At 35.3% G+C, this 12,970-nt stretch overlaps 1 protein-coding gene across 4 annotated transcripts in view; it reads right to left on the bottom strand.

The window, feature by feature from the left end:
* The window catches only part of VPS8 (VPS8 subunit of CORVET complex), a 286,912-nt gene that overhangs the window by 109,722 nt on the left and 164,220 nt on the right, over positions 1 to 12,970 (bottom strand). For all 4 annotated transcript variants that reach the window (XM_068546385.1, XM_068546384.1, XM_068546387.1 and 1 more), the window contains exons 36-38: positions 8,860 to 9,007; positions 1,001 to 1,090; positions 395 to 437 (exon numbers count right to left, since the gene is read on the bottom strand). In XM_068546385.1, the coding sequence (XP_068402486.1) occupies positions 395 to 437; positions 1,001 to 1,090; positions 8,860 to 9,007 (281 nt within the window). The remainder of the gene's footprint in view (positions 1 to 394; positions 438 to 1,000; positions 1,091 to 8,859; positions 9,008 to 12,970) is intronic.

Here is a 12,970-nt window from a genome sequence, read left to right as displayed (position 1 = left end):
AGAAACACTAATTATTACTTACTGATTAGAAGATCTGCTTTGCTGTTGTTCAGCACAGTATAGTAATTTTTAAGATGTTAGTTAAGTACCTCATTTATAATAACCAAAACATAAGTACAGGAATATAACTAAAAAATTAATCAATACCAGTGAAGAGTACCTAATTTTCTGTCCAATGACCTCTACTGACAATTAGCATTGCAAAACCACAGTGGTTTATATTACTTCCTATTATGAGCCCTTGAAAACAAGCCAAAATTGAGATCAACGTCAAATAAACAGTAACATGCAGATCAATGTGATTATTACTTAATAAATACAGTTTATCACTTAATATCTTTTAAAACATGGGGCCCATGGAAAAAGAAATTGTAAATTACACTCGAGAACTTACTTTCATCTTGACGTGTTATCTCCTGAAGTTTGCTTTGTAGTCTCTAGGAGGTAAAAGGAACACTTTTTATTTCTAATCCACCAATACCTGAATTATCATATTTTAAAGGTAAACCCCAAGAAACAACAAGGTTATTAAGAACCTTGTTATGATCTCTGCCATTCAGAAGAGAATTTTTGTGTATATAGAAAGCACAGGGCTTCCCGGGTGGCGCAGTCGTTAAGAATCCGCCTGCCAATGCAGGGGACACGGGTTTAAGCCCTGGTCCGGGAGGATCCCACATGCCATGGAGCAACTAAGCCCGTGCGCCACAACTACTGAGCCTGTGCTCTAGAGTCCGCAGGCCACAACTACTAAGCCTTGGGATTAGTATCATGTGGGATACTGGTGTATCATGACATGCATGATAAAAATATTTAGAAATAAAATGTACAAAAAAAATGTACTGTTGTCTGCAGCTTACTTTGAAACATAAGAAATTAAGATGGATTGACAAAAACTTACACAATGTTGTATGTCAATTTTATCTCATGAAAAAAAGATGGATTGATAAATGGGTATAGGGCTAGACAGAAACATGACAAAGCAAATACAGTTAAACGTTACCTTTAGCATTATTAAGAAGGCACCATGAATATCTCCTTTCTTTTCTAATAGATAAGCAGTGACTTCATGCAGTTGATACTTCTGGGTAATCTAGGAAAGAAGAAAAGATAAAGCTTTTTTGTTCAAAAATCTTGTTTGTGGAGTCAGAAGATCCTATTAAGGATGAAAAAAAACCCCACGATAATAAATAATGAATTCATACCCTAGTAGTATGCTACTTTACAGTATAACATGCAAATATTTGACTTTCTAGTCTTAGAGTGGCCCATTTGGGACTCTGACTGAACCAAGGTCACTCATTTTTTTTTCACTTATTTATTTTAAAAGTTGTTATGCACCTGAATCAGGTATATCCATTGCACAAAAGGTAACATGTATACATAAATAGTAATAATATACACCAGAAATTAATAAGTGTAATTATTCACAAAATATTTAGAACAAAATGACAATGAAAACTCTATACATTAGCTTGTGGGATCTTAATAAAAATTAATAAACTAAGAGTTTCTAATAAGTAAAAAACAAATGCCAGTTAAGCTAAGGTAAAAGAAAGAAAATAAGTACAGAAAAGAATGTCATGGAAAGAAACAACAGAGAAACAATAGTGAGGTTTAAAAAGAAAATCCTAAATTAGTCTTTGAAAAGACTAAAAACATAGAATAAAACTTTCTTAGGAGTAAGAAAAAAGAAAGGCACAAATAACATATTATAGGTTAACAGATCAAAGGAGGAAAACATGTGATCATCTCAATAAATGCAGAAAAAGTATTTAGTAAAATGCAGCACCCAGTTTTCACAAAAATAAAAACAATACAAAACACTCTAACTCAAACTGGTAATGGCACTTTTTTAATTTAATAAGAATTATCTATCAAAATCCTACAATAAACACCATATTTAACATAAAATGTTAGACACATCCCCCTTTAAATCAGGAACAAGGAGAGAATGCATACTATCACTGCCTCTGTTCAATAATATCCCAGAGCTCCTAGATTATCTGATGAGGGAATGAAAAAAGTATAAGATTGGCAAGAAAGAAAAAAAACTACCATTATTCTCAGAAAAAATTACTGTCATAAAAAAATCTAGAAAATATTTGAACGAAAAAATAATTCAGGCTGGTTGCTAGATATAAAACAATGAACAAGAATTAATAACATACACTAGCAGTAACCAATTTAAAAAAGTCATTTCAAAAAATTTCCTTTTAGAAATTTCATTTCTAACGAGCCTGAGTAAACATGGAGGGAGTGGAGCCACCTCACACCATGGCCCTACATCTAGCCAGAGCAGAGAGAGCCACTGCAGGTACTAGCACGCATGCCTGTACTTGGGAGGGAGCAGAGGCTGCTTGGACTATAACCCTTCCTCCAGCCACATCAGAGACTGTCACTGTCTGCACACAAATACGTGCAAGCACTAGGGAAGGAGTGGAATCAACTCAGGCCCTCGTCCTGCCTCCAGCTAGGGTGGAGACTGCCACTGCCGGTGCAACTGCACAAAGGTAGAAGTGGAACCAGCTTACTAGTGTGGTTCCTACTGCTCTGGCCCTGACCCTGCCTCTACCCAATGTGTGCATACCAGGGAAGAAGTGGAACAAGTTTAGAAGTGCAGCCCCAAGCCCTTAGGTCCCAGCCATATCCCCAACCGTGGCGAACATCACCATAACACTGGGAAGAAGCCCAACTCTCTCAAAGATCCTGCTCCAGACCCTTAGGCCTTGGCACCACCCCTAACAGGGCAGTGACTCTAGCCCTACATGCCAGCAATACACTGCCTTGTAGCACACAACAGAGGAAGATGCAGCCTATGCTCACTTTAAAGTTAGCTCTTCCACCAGTGCCACTGGGGACAAGCAGACTTCACAGGGATGCTCCCACATATGGACATGCCTTCAAGACTGGGATATGGAACTGTTTCACATAATCTCACACAGAAAAACAGACAATGTCAAACAAGATATAAAAAGAGAGGAGTACGTTTCAGATGAAAGAAAAAGGTAAATTCATTAAGGGGGTGGGAAACAAATAAAAAAAGTGATAAATAATTTACTTGAAAAGAGTTCAAAGCATTAGTAATAAAATGCTAACTGAACATGGGAAAATAATAGATGAACACAGTGATAACTGCAAGAAAGGAATAGAAAATATAAAAGAGAATTATCAAAGCTGAAGAATACAATAACTGAAATTTAAAATACACAAGAAGGAGTTAACAACATAATGAAAAATAAGCTAAAACTGACACCAGTGAAATGCAAAGAACCATAAGAGACTATTATGAACAACTATATGCCAATAAAATGTATAACCCAGAAGAAATGGACAAATTCTTAGGAAGATACAACCATCCAAGACTGAACCAGGAAGAAATAGATAATATGAACAGACAAATCACAAGTGCTGAAATTGAAACAGTGATTAAAAAACTTCCAACAAACTGAAGTCCAGGTCCCAGTGGCTTCACAGGTGAATTGCATCAAACATTTAGAGAAGAATTAACACCTATCCTTCTGAAACCCTTCCAAAATATTGCAGAGGAAGGAACACTCCCAAGCTCATTCTATGAGGCCCCCATCACCCTGATACCAAAACCAGACAAAAATACCACAAAAAAAGAAAATTACAGGCCAATACCACTGATGAACATAGATGCAAAAATACTCAAGAAAATACTAGCAAATTGAATCCAACAAGACATTAAAAGGATCATACACTATGATCAAGTGGGATTTATCCCAGGGATGCAAGGATTCTTCAGTATCCACAAATTAATCAATGTGATACACCACATTAACAAACTGAAGAATAAAAACCATATGATCGGGACTTCCCTAGTGGTGCAGTGGTTAAGAATCCGCCTGCCAAGGCAGAGGACATGGGTTCGAGGCCTGGTCCAGGAAGATCCCACATGCCGTGGAGCAGCTAAGCCCATGTGCCACAACTACTGAGCCTGAGCCCATGAGCCACAACTACTGAAGCCCATGCACCTAGCGTGCTCCACAATAAGAGAAGCCACCACAATGAGAAGCTAGCGCACTGCAACGAAGAGTAGCCCTCACTCACCACAACTAGAGAAAGCCCACGGCGCAGCAACGAAGACCCAACATAGCTAAAAATAAATAAATAAATAAATAACCACACGATCATCTCAATAGGTGCAGAAAAAACTTTTGACAAAATTCAATGCCCATTTACGATAAAAAAAACTCTCTAGAAAGTGGGCATAGCGGGAACTTACCTCAACATAATAAAGACCATATATGAAAACCCCACAGCTAACATCACTCTCAATGGTGAAAAGCTGAAAGCTCCCTCTAAGAGCAGGAAAAAGGCGAGGATAACCACTGTCAACACTTTTATTCAACAAGTTTTGGAAGTCCTAGCCACAGCAATCAGAGAAGAAAAAAGAAATAAAAAGAATCCAAATTGGAAAAGAAGAAATAGGACCATCACTGTTTGCAGATGAAATGATACTATCCATAGAAAATCCTAAAGATGCTATCAGAAAACTATTGGAAAGCATCAATGAATTTGGTAAAGTTGCAGGATACAAAATTAATACACGGAAATCTTTTGCATTCTTATACATAACAATGAAAGATCAGAAAGAGAAATTAAGGAAAGAATGCCATTTACTATCACATCAAAAAGAATAAAATAATTAGGAATAAACCTACCTAAGGAGTCAAAAGACCTATACTCTGAAAACTATAAGATGCTGATGAAAGAAATTGAAGATGACACAAACAGTTGGAAAGATATATCATGTTCTTGGATTGAAAGAATCAATATTGTCAAAATGACTATACTACCCAAGGCAATCTACAGATTTAATGCAATCCCTTTCAAATTACCAATGGCATTTTTCACAGAACTAGAACAAAAAATTATAAAATTTATATGGAAACACAAAAGACCCCAAAGAGCCAAAGCAATACTGAGAAAGAAAAACGAAGCTGGAGGAATCAGAGTCCCTGACTTCAGGCTATAGTACAAAACTACAGAAATCAAAACAGTATGGTAGATCCATGGAACAGGATAGAAAGCCCAGAAATAAACCCATGCACATATGGTCAATTAATCTACAACAAAGGAGGCTAGACTATACAATGGACAAAAGACAGTCTCTTCAGGAAGTGATGCTGGGAAAACTGGACAGCTACATGTAAAAGAATGAAATTAGAACATTCTCTAACAGCATACACAAAAATAAACTTAAAGTGGATCAAAGACCTAAATGTAAGACCAGACACTATAAAACTCTTAGAGGAAAACATAGGCAGAACACTCTTTGACATAAATCATAGCAATATTTTTTTGGATCTGTCTCCTAGAGTGATGGAAATGAAAACAAAAATAAACAAATGGGACCTAATTAAACTTAAAAGCTTCTGCACAGCAAAGGAAACCATAAACAAAACAAAAAGACAACCCACAGAATGAGAGAAAATATTTGCAAACAAAGTGACTGACAAAGGATTAATCTACAAAACCTACAAACAGCTCATGCAGCTCTATGCCAAAAAAACAATCCAATCAAAAAATGGGCAGAAGATCTAAACAGAGATTTCTCCAAAGAAGACACACAGATGGCCAAAAAAGCTCATGAAAGGATGCTCGACATCACTAATTATCAGAGAAATGCAAATCAAAACTACAATGAGGTATCACCTCACATAGCTTAGAATGGCCATCATCAAAAAGTCTACAAACAATAAATGCTGGAGAGGGTGTGGAGAAAAGGGAACCCTCCTACACTGCTGGTGAGAATGTAAATTGGTACAACTGCTATGGAGAACAATATGGAAGTGCCTTAAAGAACCAAAAATAGAACTACCATATAATCCAGCAATCCCACTCCTGGGCATATATCCTGAGAAAACCATAATCTAAAAAGATACATGCACCCCAATGTTCATTGCAGAGCTATTTACAATAACCAAGACATGGAAGCAATCTAAATGTCCATTGATAGAGGAATGGATAAAGAAGATGTGATACATATATACAATGGAATATTACTCAGCCATAAAAAAGAATGAAATACTGCCATTTGTAGAAACATGGGTAGACCTAGAGATTATCATACTAAGTGAAGTAAGTCAGACAGAGAAAGACAAATATCATACGATGTCACTCACATGTGGAGTCTAATTAAAAAATGATACAAATGAACTTATTTACAAAACAGAAACAGACTCACAGACTTTGAAAACAAACTTATGGTTACCAAAGGGGAAACGTGGGGGGGTGCAGGGGGATAAATCAGGAGCTTGGGATTAACACATACACACTACTATACATAAAACAGATAACCAACAAGGGCCTATTGTATGACACAGGGAACTCTACTCAATATTCTGTGATATTAATAACCTATATGAGAAAAGAATCTAAAAAAGAATGAATACATGTATATGTATAACTGAACCACTTTGCTGTACATCTGAAACTAACACAACATTGAAATCAACTATATTCCAATAAAAATTTTTTTTTAATTTCCTTTTACAATGTTAACAAAAAGTATCTAAGAACAAATTGAGGAAAACGTGCAAGAGCCTTATGTAAAATATTATATTTTATAACTTTAGTTATAAAACCTCACCAAAGTGGGTAAAAGGCATTTCAAAAAGACAACCATGTTCCTGAATGTGAAGACCATACCATAAGATGTCAATCCTCCCTGAATTAATCTATAAATTCAATGTATTTTTCATCAAAATCCCAGAAGAATATGTTATTTTTATAGGAATGTGACAATGTGATTCCTAATTTGATGCAAAATAGTAAGAGGCCAAGAGTAGCCAGAGAATTTTAAAGAAAAAGAATGAGGAAGGAAGACTCTTCTTCCAAATAATAAACCTTATTTTAAAGCTGTATTAATTAAAATATGTGGCATGGGTATAGGGAAAGACAAATGACCAAAAGAATAGAACAGAATTCACAAAAAGATCTATGTATATTTGGAGTTTGGTGTACAGCAGTATGGCATTATAAATAAGTGAAGAAAGGACAAGAAAATGCCACATGGACCATTAGCCATCCACATGGAAAAAAAATATAAATCCCTCTCTTGATCTGTTTACAAAAATAAATTCCAGATGGACTAAAAGCCTAAATGAAAAAAGCCAAACTATAAAACTCATATAAGAGGATATCCTTAATGCCATTAAAGTAGGAAAGGAAATAAAAGTCACATACACAAAATTTTAACGTTAAAGGAAAAGACTGATAAATTAAAATAGAAGTCACTAAAAACCAAGTTAAAAGACATGCCATAATAGACTGGAAGAAGGCATCAGCAAAGAACTAGAGATCCAGAAATTAGAAAGAACTTCTAGAAATCAGTAACAGAAGGGCAAAACCTCAATAGGAAACTGGGCAAATGATATGAATAGATAATTCAGAGAAAAGAAAACCCAAAGTGTCATTAAAGATATGGAAAGATATGCAATGTTATGAGTAAGCAATGATAATCATCACACTGGCAAAAATTAAGAAGTCTAAAAATACTAGAAATCAGCAAGGATGTGGAAAAACAGCAAATTTCAAATACTGATGATGAGACTGGAAGCAAGTAAGAAATCAACTTGGCAATATGAATAGAATTCAGCTACTCTATTGTCTAAAGAATTCCACTTCCAGGCACACTACTTAGAGAAATCTCAGATGGGCACAAAGAAGGTATGTACAAAGATGTCCGAAGTAGCATCGTTTATAATGGCAAAAGATTGGAAACACTCTGAATGTCTGTGAATAGGAAAATATATAAACTGCGGCACAGTTAGTCAATTGACTATTATATGGTCATTAAAATGAATGAACTAGAGCTATTTGTATTAAAAACTGATAGATAAAAAATTAATAAAAAAGCAATTTGCAATAGGATATTACTGTATGAAACCATTAATACAAATTTTAAAAACATACAGAACTGTACCTTGTGTTTTATAGGTAAATTCATATACAGGAAAAATTTTTTAAATGGATGGGAAGGATAAACTTCCCATTTTCAGGTCAGTAGTAACCTCAAGGGAGACATGACAGATATAGGATGCTTTATTTCTAAAACAAACAACAAAGATCTGAAGCCAGTATGGCAAAACATTAACATCTGTAAAGTTGGGTTGGTGGGAATATATGTACCCATTTTGCACATTTCTATGTATTTTGAAATATTTTATAATTTAAAAAATTTTAATTGTGTGGGCAGTTTAGGACATGGATGCAGAAAATACAGGCTACTGTTTCATGAGTATTGATAGCAACAATAAAAAGGTAGCTTAAAAACAAATTTTAAACAGGGAACATACTAGCCTCTTATGGTAGATTAGAATATGTGTGTATGTATACATATGTACATATGTGCATACATGCACACACACACACACACATTCATTTCCATTTGGCAACAGGAGAAAACAAGGAAAGAGAATCAAGGCAATGACTGTGTAATTGCCTTCTAGTCTAGTAAGTCACGTGGCACAACAGGACTATCTAACCATCAGTGCCTGCAAGTAAGAGCTTGGTTTTTCCCTCTTAATATTTTTACTGTATTCCTTTTTCTCTGCTTATCCTGTTGGCTAGAATGCCTGTGAAACTTGATGAATAACAATGATGGACATGTGCTGTTTCTGACTTTACTAGAATAAACAGAGAGGCAATAACACAGCAATGGAGAGCATGCACGATGGAGTCAAACTATCTGGGTTCAACCTCGGGTGCTAGCACTTACTAGGTATAAACTTAGCCAACTGATTTAATATATGAATCTCCCTGTGCTCATCTGTAAAATGGTGAGCAATAAAGAAAAGTTTACTCTTGCCTTCTCTACATTACTGGTCTTACCTGAATAGTTTCTTCTAGGCGGTAGCACTCAAGGACTTGCAGTGTCTCTATAACCTGGTTTGGGCTGAACTGACACAATAGCTCAATGAACTGCTCTGTAATACAAGGAGATATCTGCAGCAATTCTTGATTTACATGAATACCTTCCCTGAAAACAGAAAAGGCAAGACAGTAGCATTATTTAATTATACCATAATTAAAGCTACAGGTAAAAAGTATGTTACCTTAAAACCAAGACTACCTTTTGATCAGATAAAATCATGAATTAAAAGTCTTAATGTTACTTAGGTTATTAAGGTGAATTATACACTACATCAGAAACATTCTAAATCACAATATTTCTCAATTTACATTGAATAATTAAGGAAATTCAGTGGAGGCTCCTCTAAATCATACCTGAAGTTGTACTGTTGCTCTAAAAGAAACAAAGATGACTCAATTTAGTTTAAACAATTTGATCCATGAGTAACTATATATAATAAGACATCTTCTAGTCTCAACAACTGTCCCTACTAAACTTCCCTTATAGCACCAATCACATCATGTTGTCATTACTTCTTCAATTATCTATCTTCTCTAAAAGACTATAAATTCTGTGAGGGTAGGCATCAGTACCTTCTCACTAATGAATTCTTAAAGCCTACAGCAGTGTCTTCCACGTAGCAAGGGCTAATTATTTGGTTGTTGTTAAAACAAATAAGTGGATGAATAGTAGGATATACAAAATTTATGGTTCATTTGCCTTGTATGCCAGCCACTCACAAAGCCCATTATTCATAATGCCTACACAAAAGCTGTGGGAGTATTAGTTTTACCATGGTGGACACTACTGGAACTATTTAAAAAATCAACTGCGGTTCATTGGAGATATAAGAATCATCTTTTCTCTACCTTCAAAAGAAGTCAGTTCCTTCTGGGAGTCCTATCTTCTCTTCAGAATTCCTCAACTAAAGCCCCTTATGTAAAGAACTGGAACAGCGTTAATAACATACAAAAAATTGCTACAAAAACTCCCTACAAACAAAAGTCCAGGACCAGATGGCTTCACTGGGAAATTCTACCAAATGTACGAAGAAGAACTTATATCGATCCTTCTCAAACTCTTCCAAAAGACTGAAGAGGAAGGAACACTCCCAAAGACATTCTATGAAGCCACCATCACCCTGATACCAAAACCAGACAAAGACACTACCAAAAAAGAAAATTAAAGGCCAATATCTTTGGTGAATATAGATGCAAAAACTCAACAAATATTAGCAAACTGAATCCAACAACACATAAAAAAGGTCATACACCATGACCAAGTTGGATTCATCCCAGGGTCACAAGGATGGTTCAACATATGCAAATCATCAATGTGATACACCACATCAACAAAAACCACATGATCATCTTAATAGATGAAGAAAAAGCATTTGACAAAATTCAACATCCATTCATGATAAAAACCCTTACGAAATGGGTATAGAGGGAACATATCTCAACATAATAAAAGCTATTTATGACAAACCCACAGCCAATATAATACTCAACAGTGAAAAGCTGAAAGCCTTCCCACTAAAATCTGGAACAAGGATGCCCACTCTCACCACTTCTCTTCAACATAGTATTGGAAGTCCTAGCCACAGCAATCACACAAGAAAAAGAAATAAAAGGTATTCAAATTGGTAGGGAAGAGGTAAAATTGTCACTATATGCAGATGACATAGTTTTCTACTATATATAGAAAACCCTAAAGATTCCACACAAAAACTACTAGAACTGATAAATGAATTCAGCAACATAGCAGGATACAAGATTAACATACAGAAATCGGTTGCACATGTTTACACTAACCATGGAACATCATAAAGGGAATGTAAAAAAATAATACCTTTTAAAATTGCATCAATAAATAAATAAAATATTTAGGAATAAACCCCACCAAGGAGGTGAAAGACTTACATGCTGAGAACTACAAAACATTAATAAAGGAAATTAAAGATGATTCAAAGAAATGGAAAGATATTCCATGCTCTTGGATTGGAAGAATCAGTACTGTTAAAATGGCAATACTACCCAAAGCAATCTACAGATTTAATGTGATCCCTATCAAATTACCCATGACATTTTTCACAAAACTAGAACAAATAAATCTAAAATTTATAAGGAACCATAAAAGACCCAGAATTGCCAAGGCAATCCTGAGGAGGCATAACCCTCCCAGACTTCAGATAATACTACAAAGCTTCAGTAATCAAAACAGTGTGGTACTGGCACAAAAGCAGACATACAGATCAATGGAACAGAATAGAGATCCCCAGAAATAAACCCACACACCTCTGGTCAATTAATGTTCGACAAAGGAGGCCAAACAATAAAACGTGAGAAAGACAGTCTCTTCAGCAAGTGGTGCTGGGAAAGTTGAACAGCTGCATGTAAATCAAAGAAGTCAGAACATACCCTCACGCCATGCACAAAAATAAGCTCAAAATGGCTTAAAGACTTAAATACAAGACGAGACACCATAAAACTCCTAGAAGAGATCATAGACAAAACATTCCCTGACATAAATTGTACCAATGTTTTCTTAGGTCAGTCTCCCAAGGCAATAGAAATAAAAGCAAAAACAAACAAATGGGACCTAATCAAACTTACAAGCTTTTGCACAGCAAAGGAAACCATAAACAAAAGGAAAAGAAAACCTACAGAATGGGAGAAAATATTTGTGAAGGATGGGACCGACAAGGGCTTAATTCCCAAAATATACAAACAGCTCATACAACTCAACAACAAAAGAACAACCCAATCGAAAAATGGAAGGTCAACCACTAGAAAAAGTTTTTTAAAATAAGTATAATTAATATACTAAGAGAGACAAAAAATGGAATCATATACAAACCCTCAGTTAAAGTCAGAGGAGGTATAAAAATAGTAGGAAACAAACAAAAAGAAACAAAAAACAAGGGTGATGAATAAAAAATAGTATAAACAGAACAGAAGAAAGGGTAGGATTTTGTAAAAGCCACAAAGTACCTTAATATGTGTCCTTTTCATTGTAAATAGAAAAAATATGGGTATTTGGAAAGATTTCTTTAAATATCAATGAAGCAAAGTTTTTGAAACTTTAGTTCGTAGCACTCACATGCCAGTTTTCATTGTTTCAGAAATTCTAAAAGCAAAGAGCAGACCGTTCCAAACTCCTAACAATTGCTCTCATTTTTATTATTAAAGTATCAATCTAAATTTCTATTATTAACTAAGCAATTAGTGGGGGCAACGAATATGGTGAGCATTAAGCTACCTACATCTAACCACATCATCTGATTATCATTCAATCATACACACAAACAGTATGTGTGCATACCATTTAATGTTATGTATTTTTCCAGTTTAGCATTATTTAAACATTCATATTGCCATGTTTGCCAATTTGGTATTTAATTATGTTCATATACCTTACCATTTATATAGCTATCTCCCCCATCTACTTTTTTAAACAGTTTTTTCACTATATAAATGTTAATATGGATATTTCAATATTAACTACCTTTTTCTTATGGTATTTCCTTAAAATATATTTTCCAAAATGGAATCACTGGATCAAAGCACATGTACAACCTTAGAGCTCTTAATACATATAGATAAAACCATGAAAAGAAAGAAAACCAAGTGGACTAAAAGGGAGGAACACATATTCAAAGGGTGGGCAGAACAACCCTGTGTAGTGTATCCCACGAACAAAAAGTTCAGTACTACTGAGGAATAAAGGCGAAAAGAGAAATGGCAGGATGGAAGAAAATTAAGCTGAACCGATATGCCTGAATGAGATCAAGAAGGGTCTTTTACACCATAAGGAGTTCAGATTTTACCTTGGATAATGGAAACTAAAAGAACTTTGAGAAGGGGAAAGGGAACACTATCATTATTTGCCTATTTGAAAATGGAAGTAGAAGAATTAAGAAGGCTGGTTAGGAGACCAGCAAAAGAGACCAGAAGAGAGATACTGAGGGCCTGAACCAGAGGCCCAGAGGCAGAGGGGGTGGATGAGAGAAGGACTCACATGTAAGAGACATACAAGAGGTACGTTTTGATGACTGACTGGTTCTGTGTGGTGTGGCTGAGAAGGTGC

Source organism: Eschrichtius robustus, chromosome 6 (genome assembly GCF_028021215.1).
Source record: "Eschrichtius robustus isolate mEscRob2 chromosome 6, mEscRob2.pri, whole genome shotgun sequence".
NCBI classification, from domain to species: domain Eukaryota; kingdom Metazoa; phylum Chordata; class Mammalia; order Artiodactyla; family Eschrichtiidae; genus Eschrichtius; species Eschrichtius robustus.
Note: the sequence above shows the minus strand (reverse complement) of the source record. Positions and strands in the feature narration are given on the sequence as shown.